This window comes from Callorhinchus milii, unplaced genomic scaffold, assembly GCF_018977255.1.
Source record: "Callorhinchus milii isolate IMCB2004 unplaced genomic scaffold, IMCB_Cmil_1.0 Scaffold2, whole genome shotgun sequence".
NCBI lineage: Eukaryota > Metazoa > Chordata > Chondrichthyes > Chimaeriformes > Callorhinchidae > Callorhinchus > Callorhinchus milii.
This window is the reverse complement of record NW_024704743.1, coordinates 82,533,793-82,551,104: the sequence shown is the minus strand read 5'-3', so window position 1 is coordinate 82,551,104 and position 17,312 is coordinate 82,533,793. Positions and strand designations below refer to the sequence as shown.

Here is a 17,312-nt window from a genome sequence, read left to right as displayed (position 1 = left end):
GATGACACCCAACTCTACCTTTCCTCCTCTACCCTCAACTCCACGACCACCGATGTCCTGACAGCCTGTCTGTCTGACATCGAGTCCTGGACGAGAGACAACTTTCTTCAGCTCAACGTGCGAAAAACCGAGGTCCTCCTGATTGGCTCACGTCAGCGCCTCCGCACCTCAGGCGCCGACACCATCAGCATCCAAGGCTGCACTCTCCACCTCTCAAAGCCAGTCAGGAACCTCGGCGTTCTGTTCGACCCTGAGCTGTCCTTTCTTCCTCATATCCGCACAACTGGCACCGCCTTCCACCATCTCCGCTGCTGAAACCCTGGTCCACGCCTTTATCACCTCAAGGCTGGACTATGGGAACTCTCTCCTCGCCGGCCTTCCCGGCACCTCCCTCCACAAGCTGCAGGTCATTCAGAACTCTGCAGCTCGTGTACTGTCCCGCACCAGGCTTCGGGACCACATCACTCCCACCCTCGCTCGCCTCCACTGGCTCCCCATCCCCCAGAGGATCGAATTCAAGATCCTCATCCTCACCTACAAAGCCATTCATGGCCTCGCTCCCTCCTACCTCTCCGACCTACTATCCCTGCCCGTACCCTCCGTTCCTCTGGCTCCGGTCTGCTCCACATCCCCCGCCCCAACCGCCCTACCATCGGTGGCCGGGCCTTCAGCCTCTCAGCCCCGAGGCTCTGGAACTCTATCCCCCAGTGCCTTCGCCGCCTCCTCCCTTTCCTCCTTCAAGGCCGGTCTCAAGACCTTTCTCTTTGACCGTGCCTTCAGCTCCCCTCTCGACTCTCTACCTCCTCCTCGCTCCCTCCCTTCCCTCACCCTGACCATTTCCCCCCTGCTCGGGTCCTGACCCAACTGTCCATCGCCTTGGGATGTCCTCCCTACGTGAAAGGCGCTCCATAAATGCAATCTTGTTGCCCTCTCCTGCACCAGCCTCTGTGGTTTGGATACTATTAAGCATGGTATAATATAATTAGGGCGATAGGTTCTCTGTATATTTTTCTACTAACTAATTTAGCCGGGACACAGGGATACCTTGAGGGTGTGGGAAGGAAGGGGATGCGAGCCCTCTCGCTCTCCAGGGCCAGAAGTCGCTGGGAACCCTCAGCGGGTCAAGGAGCATCTATGGGAGAAAAGAAAGCGAGTCAACATTTCGTCGGGGTCGTGGACCCGAAACGTTGACTCGCTTTCCTGTCTCCGGTAGGTGCTGCCTGACCCGCTGAGGGTTCCCGGCGACTTCTGGTCATTGCTGTCAGATTTGCAGCATCTGCAGTGTGTTGTGTTTAACTCCCCGCGGCCCTGTCCTTCCCGCCAACCACAGCCCCGCCCACTGCCCGTGACCTCATCCAGAACCCCGGCGCCGCATCCTGATTGGCCGACTGCTGGCGACTCGGTTGGCGTTCTCCCGACAAACCCCCCACACCCCCCCCCTTCACAGTGTATACATTACACACACACACCCGCTTTAGGGGGTTGGAAACGTATCTTTTTAATGGATACATCTGCGAAAAAATAGTGCGGCTGAGAACAGGACAGAGGGGAGTGGGGGGGGGAGAGAAAGAGATCCGGCGAATTGTTGTTTTTCTCTGACCCGCGGAGGGAGACAGTGAGCGCTGAGCCGAGCGTGGGAAACCTCGTGGCGCCGGAGCGTTTTGCCGTTGGTCCATTTTGAACTGAAGATTCTAAACGGCGGCGGCCGCGCGCGGGCTCCCGGGAGACGGCGGCCGACGACAGCTAACGGCCGCCCCGACCCCCCCCCGACCCCCCCACTCCCGGGCGACACGACAGCGAGCGCAAGGCAAGGCCCCGGGCGGGACTGACCAGCCAGTACCTCACCGCGAGGGACCCGTCCTCGACCTGGTAGCACCCCCCCCCCCCCCCACCCCGGCGGCAAATGAGTGGCTGGAGCTGAACCGAAGCCGGGCCGAGACCTGGGGAGATGGTGATGCTGAGGAGCGGGTCTGTCCGCTTGGACTGCAGCTCGGAATTCATCTCCCTGCCCAAGAGCGGCGGCCCCACCCCGTGCGGCAAGAGAAGCCGACAGGAGAGAGTGAGTAACGGCGGCAGAGCCGGGCCCGAGGGCCGGGCCGCAGCTTTTTCTCCCAACAGCAATTATTTACACTTGTACAGCGCCCTTCGTTGTCGGGAGGACAGGAAGGGAAGGCTCGAGGAGGGGAGGCAGAGAGAGAGAGGGAGGGAGGGAGGGAGGGGTTGGGGGTGATGGGGGAGGGAAGGGGAGAAAGAGAGGTGTTGTGGGTTCACTTTCTGCTCCCAAGGCTAAGAGCACTGGGGTTTTTTTTTTGGGGGGGGGGGGGTGAGGAGTTGTGATGAGTCTCCTTCACTATTTCACCTTAATAAATAGTAAAAGTTCTTGAAACTTCGAGTGAGCTTTCGTTCACTTTCGTGTTTCAGAAATGAGATGAGTTCAGCTTTTCTGACATAAGAAATGCAGAAAATTCCCTCCCTAACACAGCGCCTAATAATAATCCCTCCAAAACCAAAACCAATAATAAATTGGTCATTTTTAATCTACGACTGTTTGTGGGACATTGCTGTGCGCAATTGGCTGCCGCGTTCGCCCACAAATATACAGTCAATTCACTTTACAGTTTGTTCTGTGAAGCGCTTTGGGATGTCCTCCCGACGTGAAAAGCACTATATCAAATGCGAGGATTGTTATAACAGTCTACAGCTATGCTCCCAACTTTCACTGCAAAAGGAGATGCCCCAATGACTGAGAGCAGGAGGGGGTGGGGAAGGACTGGTATCATTGGTATCACGTGAGAGTGCTGTGAATGGTTGGGTGGCTCTGAATCTCCACCCATTACGTTAAATTGAGTTACATGAAGTTTTTTCCTGGTTGAGAAGAAGAAGGAGGGTGGTGGTGGTGGTTCTCAACAATCCCAGGGAAGCGTTGGTTAGCTGAGACTTTTTTTATTAAAAAAAATATGACTTATTTCCAGTGCGCAAATATTTTTTTTTAAAAAAATCCCAGACCTTTCATTCCCTTTAATCATATGGAGCTGTGATGGGAGTAGCTGTGATCCTCATGACTGATGAATGCGATGCTGTTATAATGTGGTAGTTGGGATCCAGAAAATGAAACCTCATAAATGGAGTGTTGTTGTATTGTGGGAACTTGTAATTAATTCTGGGGTTGACATTGTGAATCCCCACTGCACCAAGTCAGCAACCCGGACACACAGATGATGGCTCTTCCTCGCAATCACTTTCAGGATTGCTGCAAGCACCACTGGCCCAGTGTAAGAAGCAGGACAGCCGTTGACTGTTCTGCCTTGTGATTACTTTTGGGATTACTGTGGAGTTTCCCTGCGCCTGGGAAGTTCTGAGCAGAAAACTGGACACACTCACTCACTTCTGGTATAACACGGGTCCACCTTGTTTGGACATCGTATTTAAACCCGCAATATACTGAATTTAAGATAGTCCTAAATAGTAATCTTGCAAATGAATTGTCATACTTTTTCTGGAACATTGTTAGTGCATAGGGCTGCTGTGTTTGCCTAGAAGTACACACACTACAAATTATAGTAATTATTGAGAAATATAATATCAGTTCACATGTCTTTATCAAAAGTGAAATATGGTTATATGTAAATAATCTTTGCATTTGCTATAGTGCCTTATCAGGTCAAACCTCGCATAGTGCTTCAAAGTAAATAATCTAATAATCCTTGCATTTAGTATAGTGCCTTATCACGTCGGAAGCTCTTTACAGGAGTTACTGCGAAATGGAGTCGCTGTGCATATTTTGGCAAACGCGACAGCACATAGCAATGTCCCACAAACAGCCATAAAGTGAATAGCCAATTTTATTTTGGGGATTGTTGGCCGGAATACTGGGGAAAACTCTCTGAATAGTGTCATGGGATTGCATTTATATAGTGAACTTCATGCCGGACGGAGTCTCAGTGGTGGAGCCTGATGCCGAGCCAGGGGGTGGGAGAAGGTCACCATAGGCACAGTCGAAGAGGAAGGTCTTGAAGTGCGAACTGAAAAGTGGGCGGAGTAGTGGCTGAAAGCGCAGATGCTGATGGTGGGGTAGAGGGTCCGGAGGACAAGGAGGAAGCCAGAGGCAGCCGGTAGTGGTGTAGGGAGAAAGCAGGTTGGAGAGATAAGGGGATGCCAGGGCTCAAAGGTATTTAAATACAAGACTGAGGATCTTGAAGTCTATCCGCTCTGTGACAGGGAGCCAGTGGAGTTTGACAAGGACTGGGATAATGTCACAGACTCCCAATCCACCACTCGGCGCCTCCGCCCAACTGGCACCAGCCTCCTACTTGTCCCTCGCGCCCTCCGTTCCACCGTAGAAGGTTGCGCTTTCAGCCACTGCGCCCTGAAACTTTGGGGCATTCTCCCTCAATCCCTCCGCTTTGCCCCTCTATCCCCTTTTTCAAGTCCCTCCTTAAAACCTTCCTTTTTGACCGTGTTCACAGTCACCTCCACCCCCAGCTCGGAATCAGGCTCCGCCATTGTTAAGCACTGTGAGATGCTACCCTGCATGGAGAGCGCTATTTAAGTGTAAGTTGTTGTTGTGGAGGTACAGAGTTTAGTCCACCTGAAAAGGCAGACGGGATCTCGATTTAATGTTTAATCTGAAGGACAGAACCTTTGACAATGCAACAAATCCCCTGCACTGCATTGGAGTGTCATCTTAAACTCTTGAGTTCAAGTCCTGATATGGGACTTGAACCCACAATCTCAAACTCAGAAGTGAGAGTGTTACCACTGACCCAAGCTGACACAAAGTTTTATCTTGAGAGGCCCAGCTTGATGTTTGGTTAACATTAAACATGTCAGAACTGGATTACCATTTTGTTCTAGATTAGATATTCAAGCCTGCCAACATTCTCTAAACAAGCAACAGGTGAGTCCACTTTTGATGTGGATTTGCATCCAGAAGTTAAAAGGATAATGTTTCCTGGATCTGTTAGTGGTGATAATTGAACTGCCACAATCGGCAGTCGACCACGCCATCCTCCATCAGCTCTCCTCCCTCATCTACCTCAGTGAGACTGCTCTCGCAATGCAACTGCCTCCATTTCATCTCAGCAAATGGTTTCTCCTCCCGCCCCCACCTGATTACCTGCGGGGTACGCCAGGGCTCCATCTTTGGCCCCCTTTTTTTCTTTATCTATATGCTCCCTCTGGGCGATGTCATCTGCAGACACAGGGTAAACTTCCACATGTATGTGGATGATACACAAATCTACTTTGCAGTACCAACTCCAGGTCCACCGATGTTCTATCAGCGTGTCTGGCAGAAACCAGGGCCTGGATGAGCGCAAACTTCCTGCAGCTGAATATGGATAAGATGGAAGATGTACTCCTTGGCTCCCGTCAACATCTTCACTCCTGCGGATCTGAAATCCTCAACTTCCCTGGGCTCTCCCTCAGACTCACAGAACCAGTGCGCAACCTAGGAGTTCGGTTTGACCCTCAACTGTCCTTCCTCCCCCACATCTGGTCCCTGACCAGGTCCGCTTTCTTCCACCTGCGCCACATTGCCCGCCTCCGACCGTACCTTACCCCAAATTCAGCCAAAACCCTTATGCGTGCGTTTGTCACCTCCCGCTGGATTACTCCCAACACATTTCTCGCCGGTCTCCCCAGCTCTACCATTCACAAGAACCAGTTAATTTCAAAACTCTGCTGCCCGCATACTGATGCGGACTTAACTCCATACCCACATCTCACCAGTTCTGGCCAGACTCCACTGGCTCCCCATCACCAAACAGATCGACTTCAAGATCCTCACACTCGTGTTCAAATCCATTCACTTCTTGGCACCTCCCTACCTCTCCGATCTCCTAGCTCCCCAATCCCCGACCCCTCCACTTGACTGACATCAGTTTCTTGCTCGTCCCTCGCACCCTCCGCTCCACCATTGGAGGTCACGCTTTCAACCACTACACCCCAAAGCTCTGGAACACTCTCCCTCAATCCCTCTACCTTGCCCCCTCTCTCCCCTCTTTAAAGTCCCGCCTAAAAACTTTCCTGTTTAACTGTGCTTATAGCCACCCACCCCGGGTCGGAGTCAGTTTCCGCCTCTGTTAAGTGCTGTGAGTCGCCACCCTGCGTGGAGGTTGCTAAATAAGTGCAACCATCCCTTTACCTTAATGAAGTGCCTTGCCTACACTGAGCCCTTCTCAGTACTGTATGGCATAGATCTTTTCCCACCAATATTAGTGGGCCATATGGGACACAAACATCCAACTCTCCACTGTATAGTTAATTTCCAACCACCCCAGTTTTGTAGGGAAAATAATTGACTGCTTTACAACTGATGACTTCAGAGAATCCTTGAGTTTGTCACATTTGGATAAGTGCTATGGAAATAAATAATTTTAATGTTTTATTACAGAGTATACAAAGTATCGGTGGTAATATGAGTAGGAGGAGGAAGAGTATGGAGAGACAAGTTGACACCTCTTTGGATTCAAGCTACAATGAAAAGAGCATAGAAGAGACAACAGAAGATGGGATGGAAGGAAGACATTTTACCAGGTAGACAAACTACGTCAACTATTGCAAGCTATTGAGGATTAGTTGTATAAGTCTTCTTTACAACTGCAGTGTTGATGTATGTGTTTGCTGGGATCTACATCTAAGTTTTGAACCGGTATGTTCTTATAACTTGTATTGCAAGTTGCATTACAGTATAATTTGTTATCCTCAGAAGCTGGTATCACACTTATTGTAAATTCTGAATGGGGGGTTATCATACATTTTTTCCTCTTTAGATTGTAACAAGAATATATCTTCCTGCCCATTTGAAACTTATCTTGATCTAGTTCTGTTGGCTTGTTTTGTTCTTTTAAATTTTTCCTTTTCTTTATTACAGTTTCTTTACAAATCTATTTTCATGTTCCCTCTTTTTCTCATTGTGTGTAAGACAAGGTCTTAGTTTCCATATATATATATATACACACACACACACACACACAATAACTTGCATTTATATAGCACCCTTAACCTAGGGTAAAGTTTCAAGTGTGTTACAATAATGGAGGTTGGACACTGAGCAAAGGAGAGGGGGAGGTGGCCATAAGCGCACTCGGGGCAAAAGCAGAAAGAGATGATGGGAGGAAGTTCCAGAGGCTATGTGTGGTCATTATATACCCAACCCTGCCTCCATTGTCAACTCCTTTTCCCAAATCATCTGGATGAGCCTTTAACTTTCTGCAGCTGAATGTCAGGCAGACTGAACTATCTAGTTTGATTTCCACCAGAACGTTTAAGCATTCCACTTCCATTTGCTTCTTATTTCTGGGTAAGGTGGTCCTAGCTGAACAGGCAGCAGAAAGCTTGCCCTACAACAACAACAAGATTCCATTTATTGAGCGCCTTTCACGTCGGGAGGACGTCCCAAGGCACCGTACAGTTGGGTCAGGACCCGAGCATTGGGGGGAAATGGTAAGGGTGAGGGGAGGGAAGGGAGGGAGCGAGGAGGGGGGAAATGGTCAGGATGAGGGGAGGGATGGGAGGGAGCGAGGAGGGGGTAGAGAGTCGAGAGGGGAGCTGAAGGCACGGTCAAAGAGAAATGTCTTGAGACCGGCCTTGAAGGAGGAAAGGGAGGAGGCGGCGAAGGCACTGGGGGATAGAGTTCCAGAGCCTCGGGGCTGAGAGGCTGAAGGCCCGACCACCGATGGTAGGGCGGTTGGGGCGGGGGATGTGGAGCAGACTGGAGCCAGAGGAACGGAGGGTACGGGCAGGTAGGTAGGGGGATAGTAGGTCGTAGAGGTAGGAGGGAGCAAGGCCGTGAATGGCCTTGTAGGTGAGGATCTTGAATTCGATCCTCTGGGGGATGGGGAGCCAGTGGAGGCGAGCGAGGGTGGGAGTGATGTGATCCCGAAGCCTGGTGCGGGACAGTACACGAGCTGCAGAGTTCTGAATGACCTGCAGCTTGTGGAGGGAGGTGGCGGGAAGGCCGGCGAGGAGAGAGTTCCCATAGTCCAGCCTTGAGGTGACAAAGGCGTGGACCAGGGTTTCAGCAGCGTGAGGGGTGAGGTAGTGCCGTAGTCTGGCGACATTCCGGAGATGGTGGAAGGCGGTGCCAGTTGTGGTGCGGATATGAGGGAGAAAGGACAGCTCAGGGTCGAACAGAACACCGAGGTTCCTGACCGGCTTTGAGGGGTTGGAGAGTGCAGCCTTGGATGAAAGACTCTCAGTGGCAAACTATGCAATTTTTAGCTGGATAAACTCCCAGCAGTATCCCTAAACCCGGGTTCTGGAATCCCCAGGTCTCAGCTCTTGCTAACGTGCATATAATTGAGATGTCCTCCCAACATGAAAAGCATTATTTAAATTTAGATTCATCGAATGTACAGCTCAGAAAGGAGCTTTTTGTTCCATCCAGTCTGGGGGCGTTGTTTATAATCTAGATGTGTGCCCATCGTGCATCTATCCTGAGTCTCATATTCGGGCCTTTTCCCCTCATCCCTCAATTTTATTCTCATTCAACCATGTGTCCAGTCTCTTTTATGGAATGTTCACATGGTTGTTGCTCCAACAGTTGATGATGGCAGAGAATTCTACACACTGACCACTGTCTGTGAAAACGTTTAATAGTGGAGTGTGTCTCTTCAGTGTCACTGTATTTTAAATAAATGTTGAAAACTGATCTTGTAAAAATACAACAAATTTATGTTTTTAAGAGTGAATTGGCTAAATAAGTCAAAAGGGGAAAAGGCAGGGGATTGAAAGAGCTTTGCGTTTATTCCCAGAGAGCCAGCACAACACAGTGGACTGAATCAGCTCCTGTGTTGTACATTTGCATGGTTCTATTGTGGGCTCATTAGTGGCTATTTTAAAAAAAATTAAACGCGTTTTTGTCTTTATGCAGGCAATCACTCCGACTAAAAACCAGCAACAAGCCTAATGATAAACCAGGTAAAGTTACTACTTGCGTAATTTTTTATATTCCAAATTCGTAATTCAGTGACCTTTCAAGTGATATCAAATCTGACTATAGTGCTTATGTACATTATTTTATGCAATTACATTATCTTCTTCAGAGAACACGAATATGAATTCAATTACCAGATCTCTTAGGAGTAGTAGATCTGAAATCGAAGTAGATGAAACAGTGCATGGAGAAGGAGCTGATACGGAAGTCAGGCGTAGTTGCAGACTCCGAAGAAACCGTTATAACACACTAAACCAATCTGTGCTTTTGACAAACTAATTACAAAGTAAGAGATCAGAACTCCTTTTCTACACTTTATATTTCAACACTTAAAATATATTGTCTGAATTTGATTTGCTGCTGAAATATTGCTTACATTACCTTTTCCCCTAACCCCGCATTTCATTTGAAAATATTTTTTTGCAGCACTGCAGAAGCGGTTTTGCAGAAAATGGATCATATGAAGAAACTACGACGCCAGAGAATGAGAGAGTTAGAGAATTTAAGAATTTTAAATGATACTGAAGAGGAAGAAGAAGAGGAAGAAGAAGAGGAAGAAGTAAGTCTACCACTTACTTTTATCTAGTTACTTTAGTTTTTGTCAACTCCAGATGAATGTCTGGTTGGATGACCAAATTAATAAAATAATAATATTGGTTATTTGGTGGGGAAATTCAGTAATAAATGCGTTCTTATAACTTGGCCCTGAACTGGTTTGATTTTTAGCACCTGTTGACTCGGTGAAAATTGTGTGAGTTGATTTCACCCTTTATCCTGTTTGGAAGGTGGCATTTTGGGAATGTGCTGTTCCAGTGTGCTATATCAGACAAAGATTATGATGTGGGTTTGTGTGGTGGTTAATTCGAAGTTTTCAGGAAGAGTTTGATCACTTCCATGTGGGAAAGGCAGGAGAATAATATTTTTTTCATAAAATTCAATGTACAATTTTTTTTAATTAAAGGGAAATCTAGATATGTATTCTTGTGTGAAAAAGAGGGCAGTAGAGACGATCGATGAAGAAACCACTGAAGATCATGAAGATGGGAGTGCTGGTAGGTATCAGAATTTACTTTTTAACACATAGAAATCCTGATGTATCTACCCCTCTTTTTCCTACCCTTTTATTCCTTCTCCTGTATGACCAACCCTTATTACAATATCCTAAGGATAAATCTGCAGTCAGATTTGTGCCCTTTCATGAATTATAATGTATGTTCACATCAGACAAAGGATGCACTTTATCTAATACTTATGAAAAACCTTAAATTACATCCATCAATACAGTTTTATCAGCTCTGGTTCTTTGAAAGAACCAATCAGAAATGATCTACTTCCATAAACCCATATTGCCTCTCCTTGATCTGTGCATATTTGTCCTGATGAGGTCTTGATGGTGAATGTCCTGATACACAGATACTTCATTCCCAAAGGTGGATTTTGCCCATCATGGATATTAAACTCTAAACCTGCCTGGGTCCCTTCTACCCTTTCGATGTAAAGAAGTTGTTGCACAAACTGGTTGCTGCGTTTGGCTACAAATACAAAGCTACTATGCTTCACTGCACTTTTGAGAAAGTCTTTGAGGCATATCCACTAAGTGGTCAGGTGCCATATCAAATCCAAATATTATAATAATTAACATGCCCTTTAAACCCTATTCTTCCCTAAACCTCTGGTTCTTTATTCTCCTCCCATGTGAAGACTGAAGCAAAGGATGCTTTCAACAAATTTGTCATGTCCTTAACTTCCACTATTGTCACATCTTTAACTTCAGTGAACTCTCCTCCTCCTTTATCATTCTCTTCTTTTGATGCATTTATAAAATGCTTTGTTGCCATCTGCAATTTTTTTGATATTTCCTCTTAGCCTTTTGTGTTATTTTCTTTTGCTCTCTATATTCCACCGTCTCCGGTTTTGCCACTGTTGCCTTGTCATTTCATCGACCTTTTTCTTTTGTTTGATACTGGTAATAAATTTATTTGACCATGGTTGCTTGATGCCAGGAGTACACCATTTGCATTTTAGCAGTATATACAGGTTTTGGTATGTTTTAATTACTTCATTGAACAGTTTCCATAGTTTTATCAGTTGATTCACTACCAATTCCTATCACCTTCTGTGGCTAATTCCTTCCTTAACCTTTCAAAATTGGCTTTATTAAAATTCCAAACTTTTGTTTGTGATCATTTTTTCAGTCCTTGAAACCTAATATTTAGTTCTTTCAGAAAATGATCACTATTTGCAAGATGTTTCCTTACCACCTATCTTTTCTATTTGCTATTCCTCTTCCAATCTTATCCAAATGGAAATCTCATTATTACCAAATATTATTACTTTATCTTTTTTTAAAAAAAACCCGAACCAATGTTTTACATACCTTCCTATTTTGAATTTCTAATCAAAATGATTCTACCTACTGATTACATTGAAATGTATCCCTTTTAACTGCCATTCTGGTAACAATTTGGGGAATTTATCGAATCTAATAACATCTGTCAACAGTGTTAGAAGGTTCCTTGTGCTCTGAGACTAAAGAGAAAAAATAAAACATCCAAGCAATTATAAACAATGTATTTTGTATATTCGCTTGGTTAAAACACTTGGATTTATGTGAATTGTCCTGAAATTGTAATTGGGCCAACTTTATTCACCTATATTATTGCCGATTTGGTTTCTCTCAGTCTGGTTTGGATACTCTTAAGCATGGTGATGGGTTTTTACACGTTACCCAGTTGATCAAAACAAATATTATTGCTGTTCTGTGAACATAATGAATATGGCCTTCCAACTCACTTCAACTCTTTTTTAGGCATACAGAATTTAAAATTGCAATAAGTTAGTGAGAGCAGAGAGAAAATTGAAAACAATCCTGTAATCACACTTGTACAGAAACTAAACATAAATATATTTTTAATTTTAAATGGGAGATGCTTTGCCATTCTTTCTGGAAACTCCCATCTAAGAGAGATGAGATTAGACCTCTCCCAGTTGACTTGTAGCCTGATAGAGTAGTGTTGGGGTCAACCAAGCAGCTCAGTTATTGTTGAATGAGCTTTCATTTACTACATAGACATTATTTCCTGTTCCTTTATAGAGTCATCTGAGGAAGAAGCTGAAGATAGAGAGGAGGAGGAGGATGAAGATGGTGAGGAAGATACTCAAAAACGTTACTACTTGCGTCAGAGGAAAGCTGTTGTGCAATATCAGGCACCATGCGAAGGTACAAATACAGTACAGCTTACACTTTTATAGCACGTTTGACATCAGGAGTATGTCCCAAAGCGCTTGAATGCATTTGATGTGATGTGGTATAGCACAGTTATGTTTCTACCTTTTTAATTTCCCTCTCCTTCCCTTTCTCCTCTGAATTCTGCTTACTCTACTCAGGCTTTGCTCATCTTGAGTGTAAGTGACTCAAGGTCTTAAATGAATCTTCCTCTGATTTTCCTGCTCTCTCCTCTCTCCCCCCCCCCCCCCCCCATAGAGCTTGAAGATGGATCGAGAGGGGAACTGAACTAAACTGCATAATAAAAACACTTGTTTTTAAAAACATTTTGAGGAATTTAGAAATATTTTTCTCTTAAAACTGCATCACAGTGTGTAAACAAAGAGGTCTAAAGTAAATTAATCCTTAGTGATCTGCCAGTGTAAATTCATTGAGGGGAGAATTTGAATTCACTGGTTACTTTGGTTCAAAAGCTGAATTGATTTGTGACATTTAATATCTCATACTAACCCAATGAAAATATTTCTAACTCTTTATGTTTTCAGTACAGATAATCTTTTATGTACTAACTTCAGTAAACACTAAGTCTTGTAAGGTGTTTGCCACTCAGAGATATGCATGATTTTCTGAATTGATATCTCTTAAGTTTGGGGAAAAATGTTATGTGCACAAGGCTCTATTCTGTTTCTTGAAGTGACTTATAAAATTGTTTTATGTTTTATGCCAGAACCTCAAAGAAAACGAAGAATGTTTTACAGTGTTCCTGCTTCTCCAGTAAGACGGAGATTTCATTATGGCACCTCTGGTCCTCGCAGTCCTTACTGCAAGAGAAAAATTAATAGGTTTGGAATACTAGATTGTGGAATCTGATAGTTAACAGACTAGTCAATTGTTAAATTGTGACTATGTATAATAAATAGCCTTTGATAGAAACAGGGCTATCATACACTATTATAAGATGGGAAAAGGCTAATTTTATAATTATCCCATGTCAGCTTGACACAGTTGTAGCAGAGCTGCCTGGGGCAGAAGGTTGTTTTTCAAGCCCTATGTTTGACTTCATAATTTAGGCTGACTCTCTATTGTAATACTAAAAGAGATCTTCATTGTCAGCGATGCTGTCCTTCAATTGAGACATTGAACTCCTGTCCGACTGTTCAGATGGATGTTGAAGATCCCTTGATGCTTGTTTCAAAATGAGTTTTTCCAAGCTGATAAACATCTCGATAAAATTGATCATTTGCTTTATGGATGTTTTTAGGACATTGCTATGTGCAAATCAGTTACCATATTCACCTATAAATGTTCTAGTAATTCCCAGTGAAGTACTGTGAAACCTTTTTTGGTCAGCCAGGTGTCTTGACACAAGCGGAAATCCTTCACCATTCTTGAGTGTATCCAAACCAAATTCAGATTTCCAGGCAAGAAAAGACCGCCACAGATGACTGGCTCAATTCCATTGCCAGGCTTGTACCTTGGAGCCAGTTCAACTCCAAGGAGACCCCGCTTACCTCCTGTTTTAACATTATATGCACTATAATCTGTTTGGAAATTTTGATGCTCAGACTTGGCCACAATATTTTTTAAAAAGTTGAAATTTTAGTTTGATCAATAGAAGATGAAAGATATTGAAGTATAAAGAGTGTGGTGTAAAAAATCTCATCTAATTGATCATTTATTTTCTTGTTACAGACGGAGACATGCCATACATAGCAGTGATTCCACTTCTTCCTCCTCCTCCTCCTCCTCTGCCTCGTCATCTTCTGATGATGAGGAACGCTTTGAGAGACGAAGGAATAAAAGTAGGAACCGATCATTATTGAGGTAAATGTTGTTTATGATATAGGTGAAGCACTGTAAACTGACATAGCATGAATGTGTTTTTAAAGTTTTAAAGTGCCATGATGGAAAATGTACTAGTATTTTGAAAGTTGTTTTGTAGTTGTCTGGAAACAAATTGAATTTTTATCTCCTGGCACGTAGAGCAGGCCCCACAAGTTGGCCATCCCTGACAGAGTACCAAGCTTTACAGGGATGGTGGCAAACACCCTGGTTGGGTGAGGAGGAAAGAATGTAGCAAAAGAGTGGAACTGGAGAAGTTTGAAGAGCGTATGGAGGTGTGAGGTTGTGAATGAATTTGTGGGTGAGGATCTTAGTCTCTCTGCTGGGAGATGTGGAGCGATGATGAGGATGATGGGCGTGTGAAGCCTCATGCAGGTAAGAATATGGGTGGTGAGTTTTGAGTAGGAAGCCCACAAGGATGCCATTTGGAAAGTAGAGTGTGATTGTGACTTTAAGTGAGAGTTTTTGCAGCTTTGAATGTGAGATAAGGACGGAAGCAGGTGATGTAGCAGAAATTAATGTTGGTGCATTCTTCCAGCAACGGTTGCTACATAGTGATCAATAAGTTACCTTGTGCCTTTCATATGAGGAGTCTCAAAGCATTTCACATAAGTGACTGGGAGATTGACCATTGGTGGAAGTCCTGCATTTTCCCTTTTCTCCCTCGATATAGTACAGTATTGGGATTTTTACACCAAATATAGCAACCCCACTACTGGCCTGGTAGATTGTCTGATTATGCACAGATGACACAAACCTGCATGGTATGTATAGCTTCATACTGCATCAGATGCGTTCAAGTGATTGCAAAATCTTTTATTTTACCAGAGCCTTGGGACATCCTCCCGACATGAAAAAAAAACACTATATAAGTGTAATTTGTTGTTGGTAACGTATGCGTTTCCATCAAAAGTTGTAATTGCTCTTTTAGTCGTTCTGTCAGGAAAGGAGTTGAACTTATTTGTGATGTCAATGCCATTGTGACATCAGACCCGCAGAAGTACGGTTTTTATTTCTGCTGATGTTTATTCGCGAGTGTTATTAATACGTAAGTGAAACTCTGTGCCGTTTGTATGAGCGTTTTGCGGTGGAACTTTTTTAGGGTCATCATTTAAATCGAGTTGGAACTGAGGGGAAGATGTTGGACTTTGTGATGTCATTTGGTTCTTTTATAAAGACTGTGGCATCACAACTGTAGGGCTTTGGGCTGTTTGAATGTAAATCATTCCCTGTGCTATCGGGAAGCTGAATATCTCTTCAACTCGAGGAGCGAGCAGTGATGGTGGAAGAATTGATTTAGAAGCTGGCGGGCTGAAGTAGTTCAATATACAGTGACTGATTTTTATTGTCTGTTAAGAAAATCTATGATGAGTAAAATCTTGTAGGTTTCTTTGTAATGAGTACATAGAGTTGGAAAAAGGCAATCACTTCAAGAGTCCTGGTAAGGTGTTTGTTTTTGTGTGTGTGTTAATAGGGTATCTATCACGAGACATGATCAGAGAGAAAACAGTTTTGAATAACAGAAAAATGATGGGGAGGGAGTAAACAAAGTTCAAACGAAACTGATTGATATAGTTGTCTTGTTTGGGAATGTCAGCGCTTGATGATGTGGAGTTAACACTTAAAAGGCCATATATTTCCTTGGGTGGAAAGTGTTTCAATAACTGGGGGGATATTTATTCCTTCAAAAAAAANTTGGTCACTCAATCCATGACTGTTTGTGGGACATTGCTTGTGTGCAATTGGCTGCTGCATTTCGCCCACAAAATATGTAGTCAATTCACTTTACAATATATTCTGTCCGAGACGTCTTGAACACGTGATAATGCACTATATCAAATGCAAGAATTATTATTTATTATATGTATGGTACTTAACTGTAGGAGTGAATCCATTCATCAACAGGAAAAATCAATGTGGCTGATATCCTTTAGAACTTCTTGAATTTGGAATATTGGCCGTGGCAGTCTATCTTGCATTGCGAAATAAGAATCATCGTCTTGGGGTGGAGCCTTCAGGGTTTTTTTTCCCTATCATGATGACCATTGCCTCCATAAAATACAAAATAGCGTTAGTACATTTATTGTATGAATAATCATTAAAGTCAATTCACTTTATAGTGTATCGTGCAAAGCGTTTTGAGACATCTCAAAGACGGGTTAAGGTGCTATATCAAAAATGCAAGGATTATTGTGATCAGGAAATCCATTGCATGAGTTGTCTGAGTAGAATAGAATAACATGAGGTTCTTTGCTGGTGGTAATAATTAAAATAATAATCCTTGTATTTGATATACCACCTTTCATATCAGGAGGACAACTCAAATTGCTTCACAGGATTTACTGTAAAGTGTAATGACTGTAGAGACTGTTGATCATAAGCTACATACCTAGGTCATAGCTAAAATGAACACTTGTTTAAGAAAAGCCTGCAATAACGCATACAGATGAAAATTTACTTACGTAAATGATCTTCATTTCATTTCTGTGATCCAATCAACTCTGGTACTCCTGAAGGAATGCTTTGCTACTGTTGGTAGGGAACTCCTGAAGAACACCTCATCTGAAGGCCAGAGCTGAGTCAGGCACATCTTTAAACACACACATCTTTTACCACAACCTGAGATTCTATAGACAGAACCCAATTATTGGACACTCTCTTCATCTTGCAGTTTTTGCAGTTATACAATTAGTAATCATCTGCATCCAAAGGGAATGAGTTTTATTTATATAAGTGTCTGAAAGGTATATTTGAAGTAGGAATTCCTGAATTGTTTTGGGGATTAGCATTTCTATTTTCTTGTGGAGATCTGGCTTGTGACACTCAAGTTACAGGGGTAAGCAATCATCTTGCTTTGGAGTCATGGAGGAGTTTCCAATCCATTGGAAAGGGAGTTGGAGTGAGTGATTTTATTCTTAGTTTCCAACAGATCCCCAAACTAAGGCTGCAAAAACAACTAAGTCAAGCAGAACATTTGAGTTGAAAGGATGCAATTTAGGCAACATTCCTGGTGCACTAGCCATTGGACCGCAAAAGGCACGTGCTTTTTAGCATTGTTTAAAAATGTTTGAGATTCCCTTCAGGCGAGTTATTTGCTGAATGTGATTGCAACAATTGCACAACATGTATTCAGACAATTGATAGAACTTTTTGCCCAGTGACAGGAAAGCAGTACTTTCAGCCTTGAGACATTTGATTTGCCTGTTTTTAGACTTAGGAATTGTTTCCAACTGTTAACTCCTGCAGAATAATAATAATAAATATAATCCTTGCATTTGATATAGCGCATTATCACAGCTTCGAGAT

General features: G+C 43.7%; 1 protein-coding gene across 1 annotated transcript in view; it reads left to right on the top strand.

Annotated features, from left to right (window-relative positions):
- The first annotated feature begins 1,895 nt into the window (after nucleotides 1-1,895).
- LOC103183211 (ATPase family AAA domain containing 2) overlaps nucleotides 1,896-17,312 on the top strand; it is a 43,325-nt gene continuing 27,908 nt past the window's right edge. Inside the window, 10 exon segments of the mRNA XM_042331810.1 lie at nucleotides 1,896-2,059; nucleotides 6,395-6,537; nucleotides 8,876-8,922; nucleotides 9,048-9,200; nucleotides 9,203-9,224; nucleotides 9,365-9,497; nucleotides 9,900-9,990; nucleotides 12,033-12,158; nucleotides 12,892-13,006; nucleotides 13,857-13,988. Coding sequence (XP_042187744.1) covers nucleotides 1,949-2,059; nucleotides 6,395-6,537; nucleotides 8,876-8,922; nucleotides 9,048-9,200; nucleotides 9,203-9,224; nucleotides 9,365-9,497; nucleotides 9,900-9,990; nucleotides 12,033-12,158; nucleotides 12,892-13,006; nucleotides 13,857-13,988 — 1,073 coding nt within the window. The 5' untranslated portion in view covers nucleotides 1,896-1,948.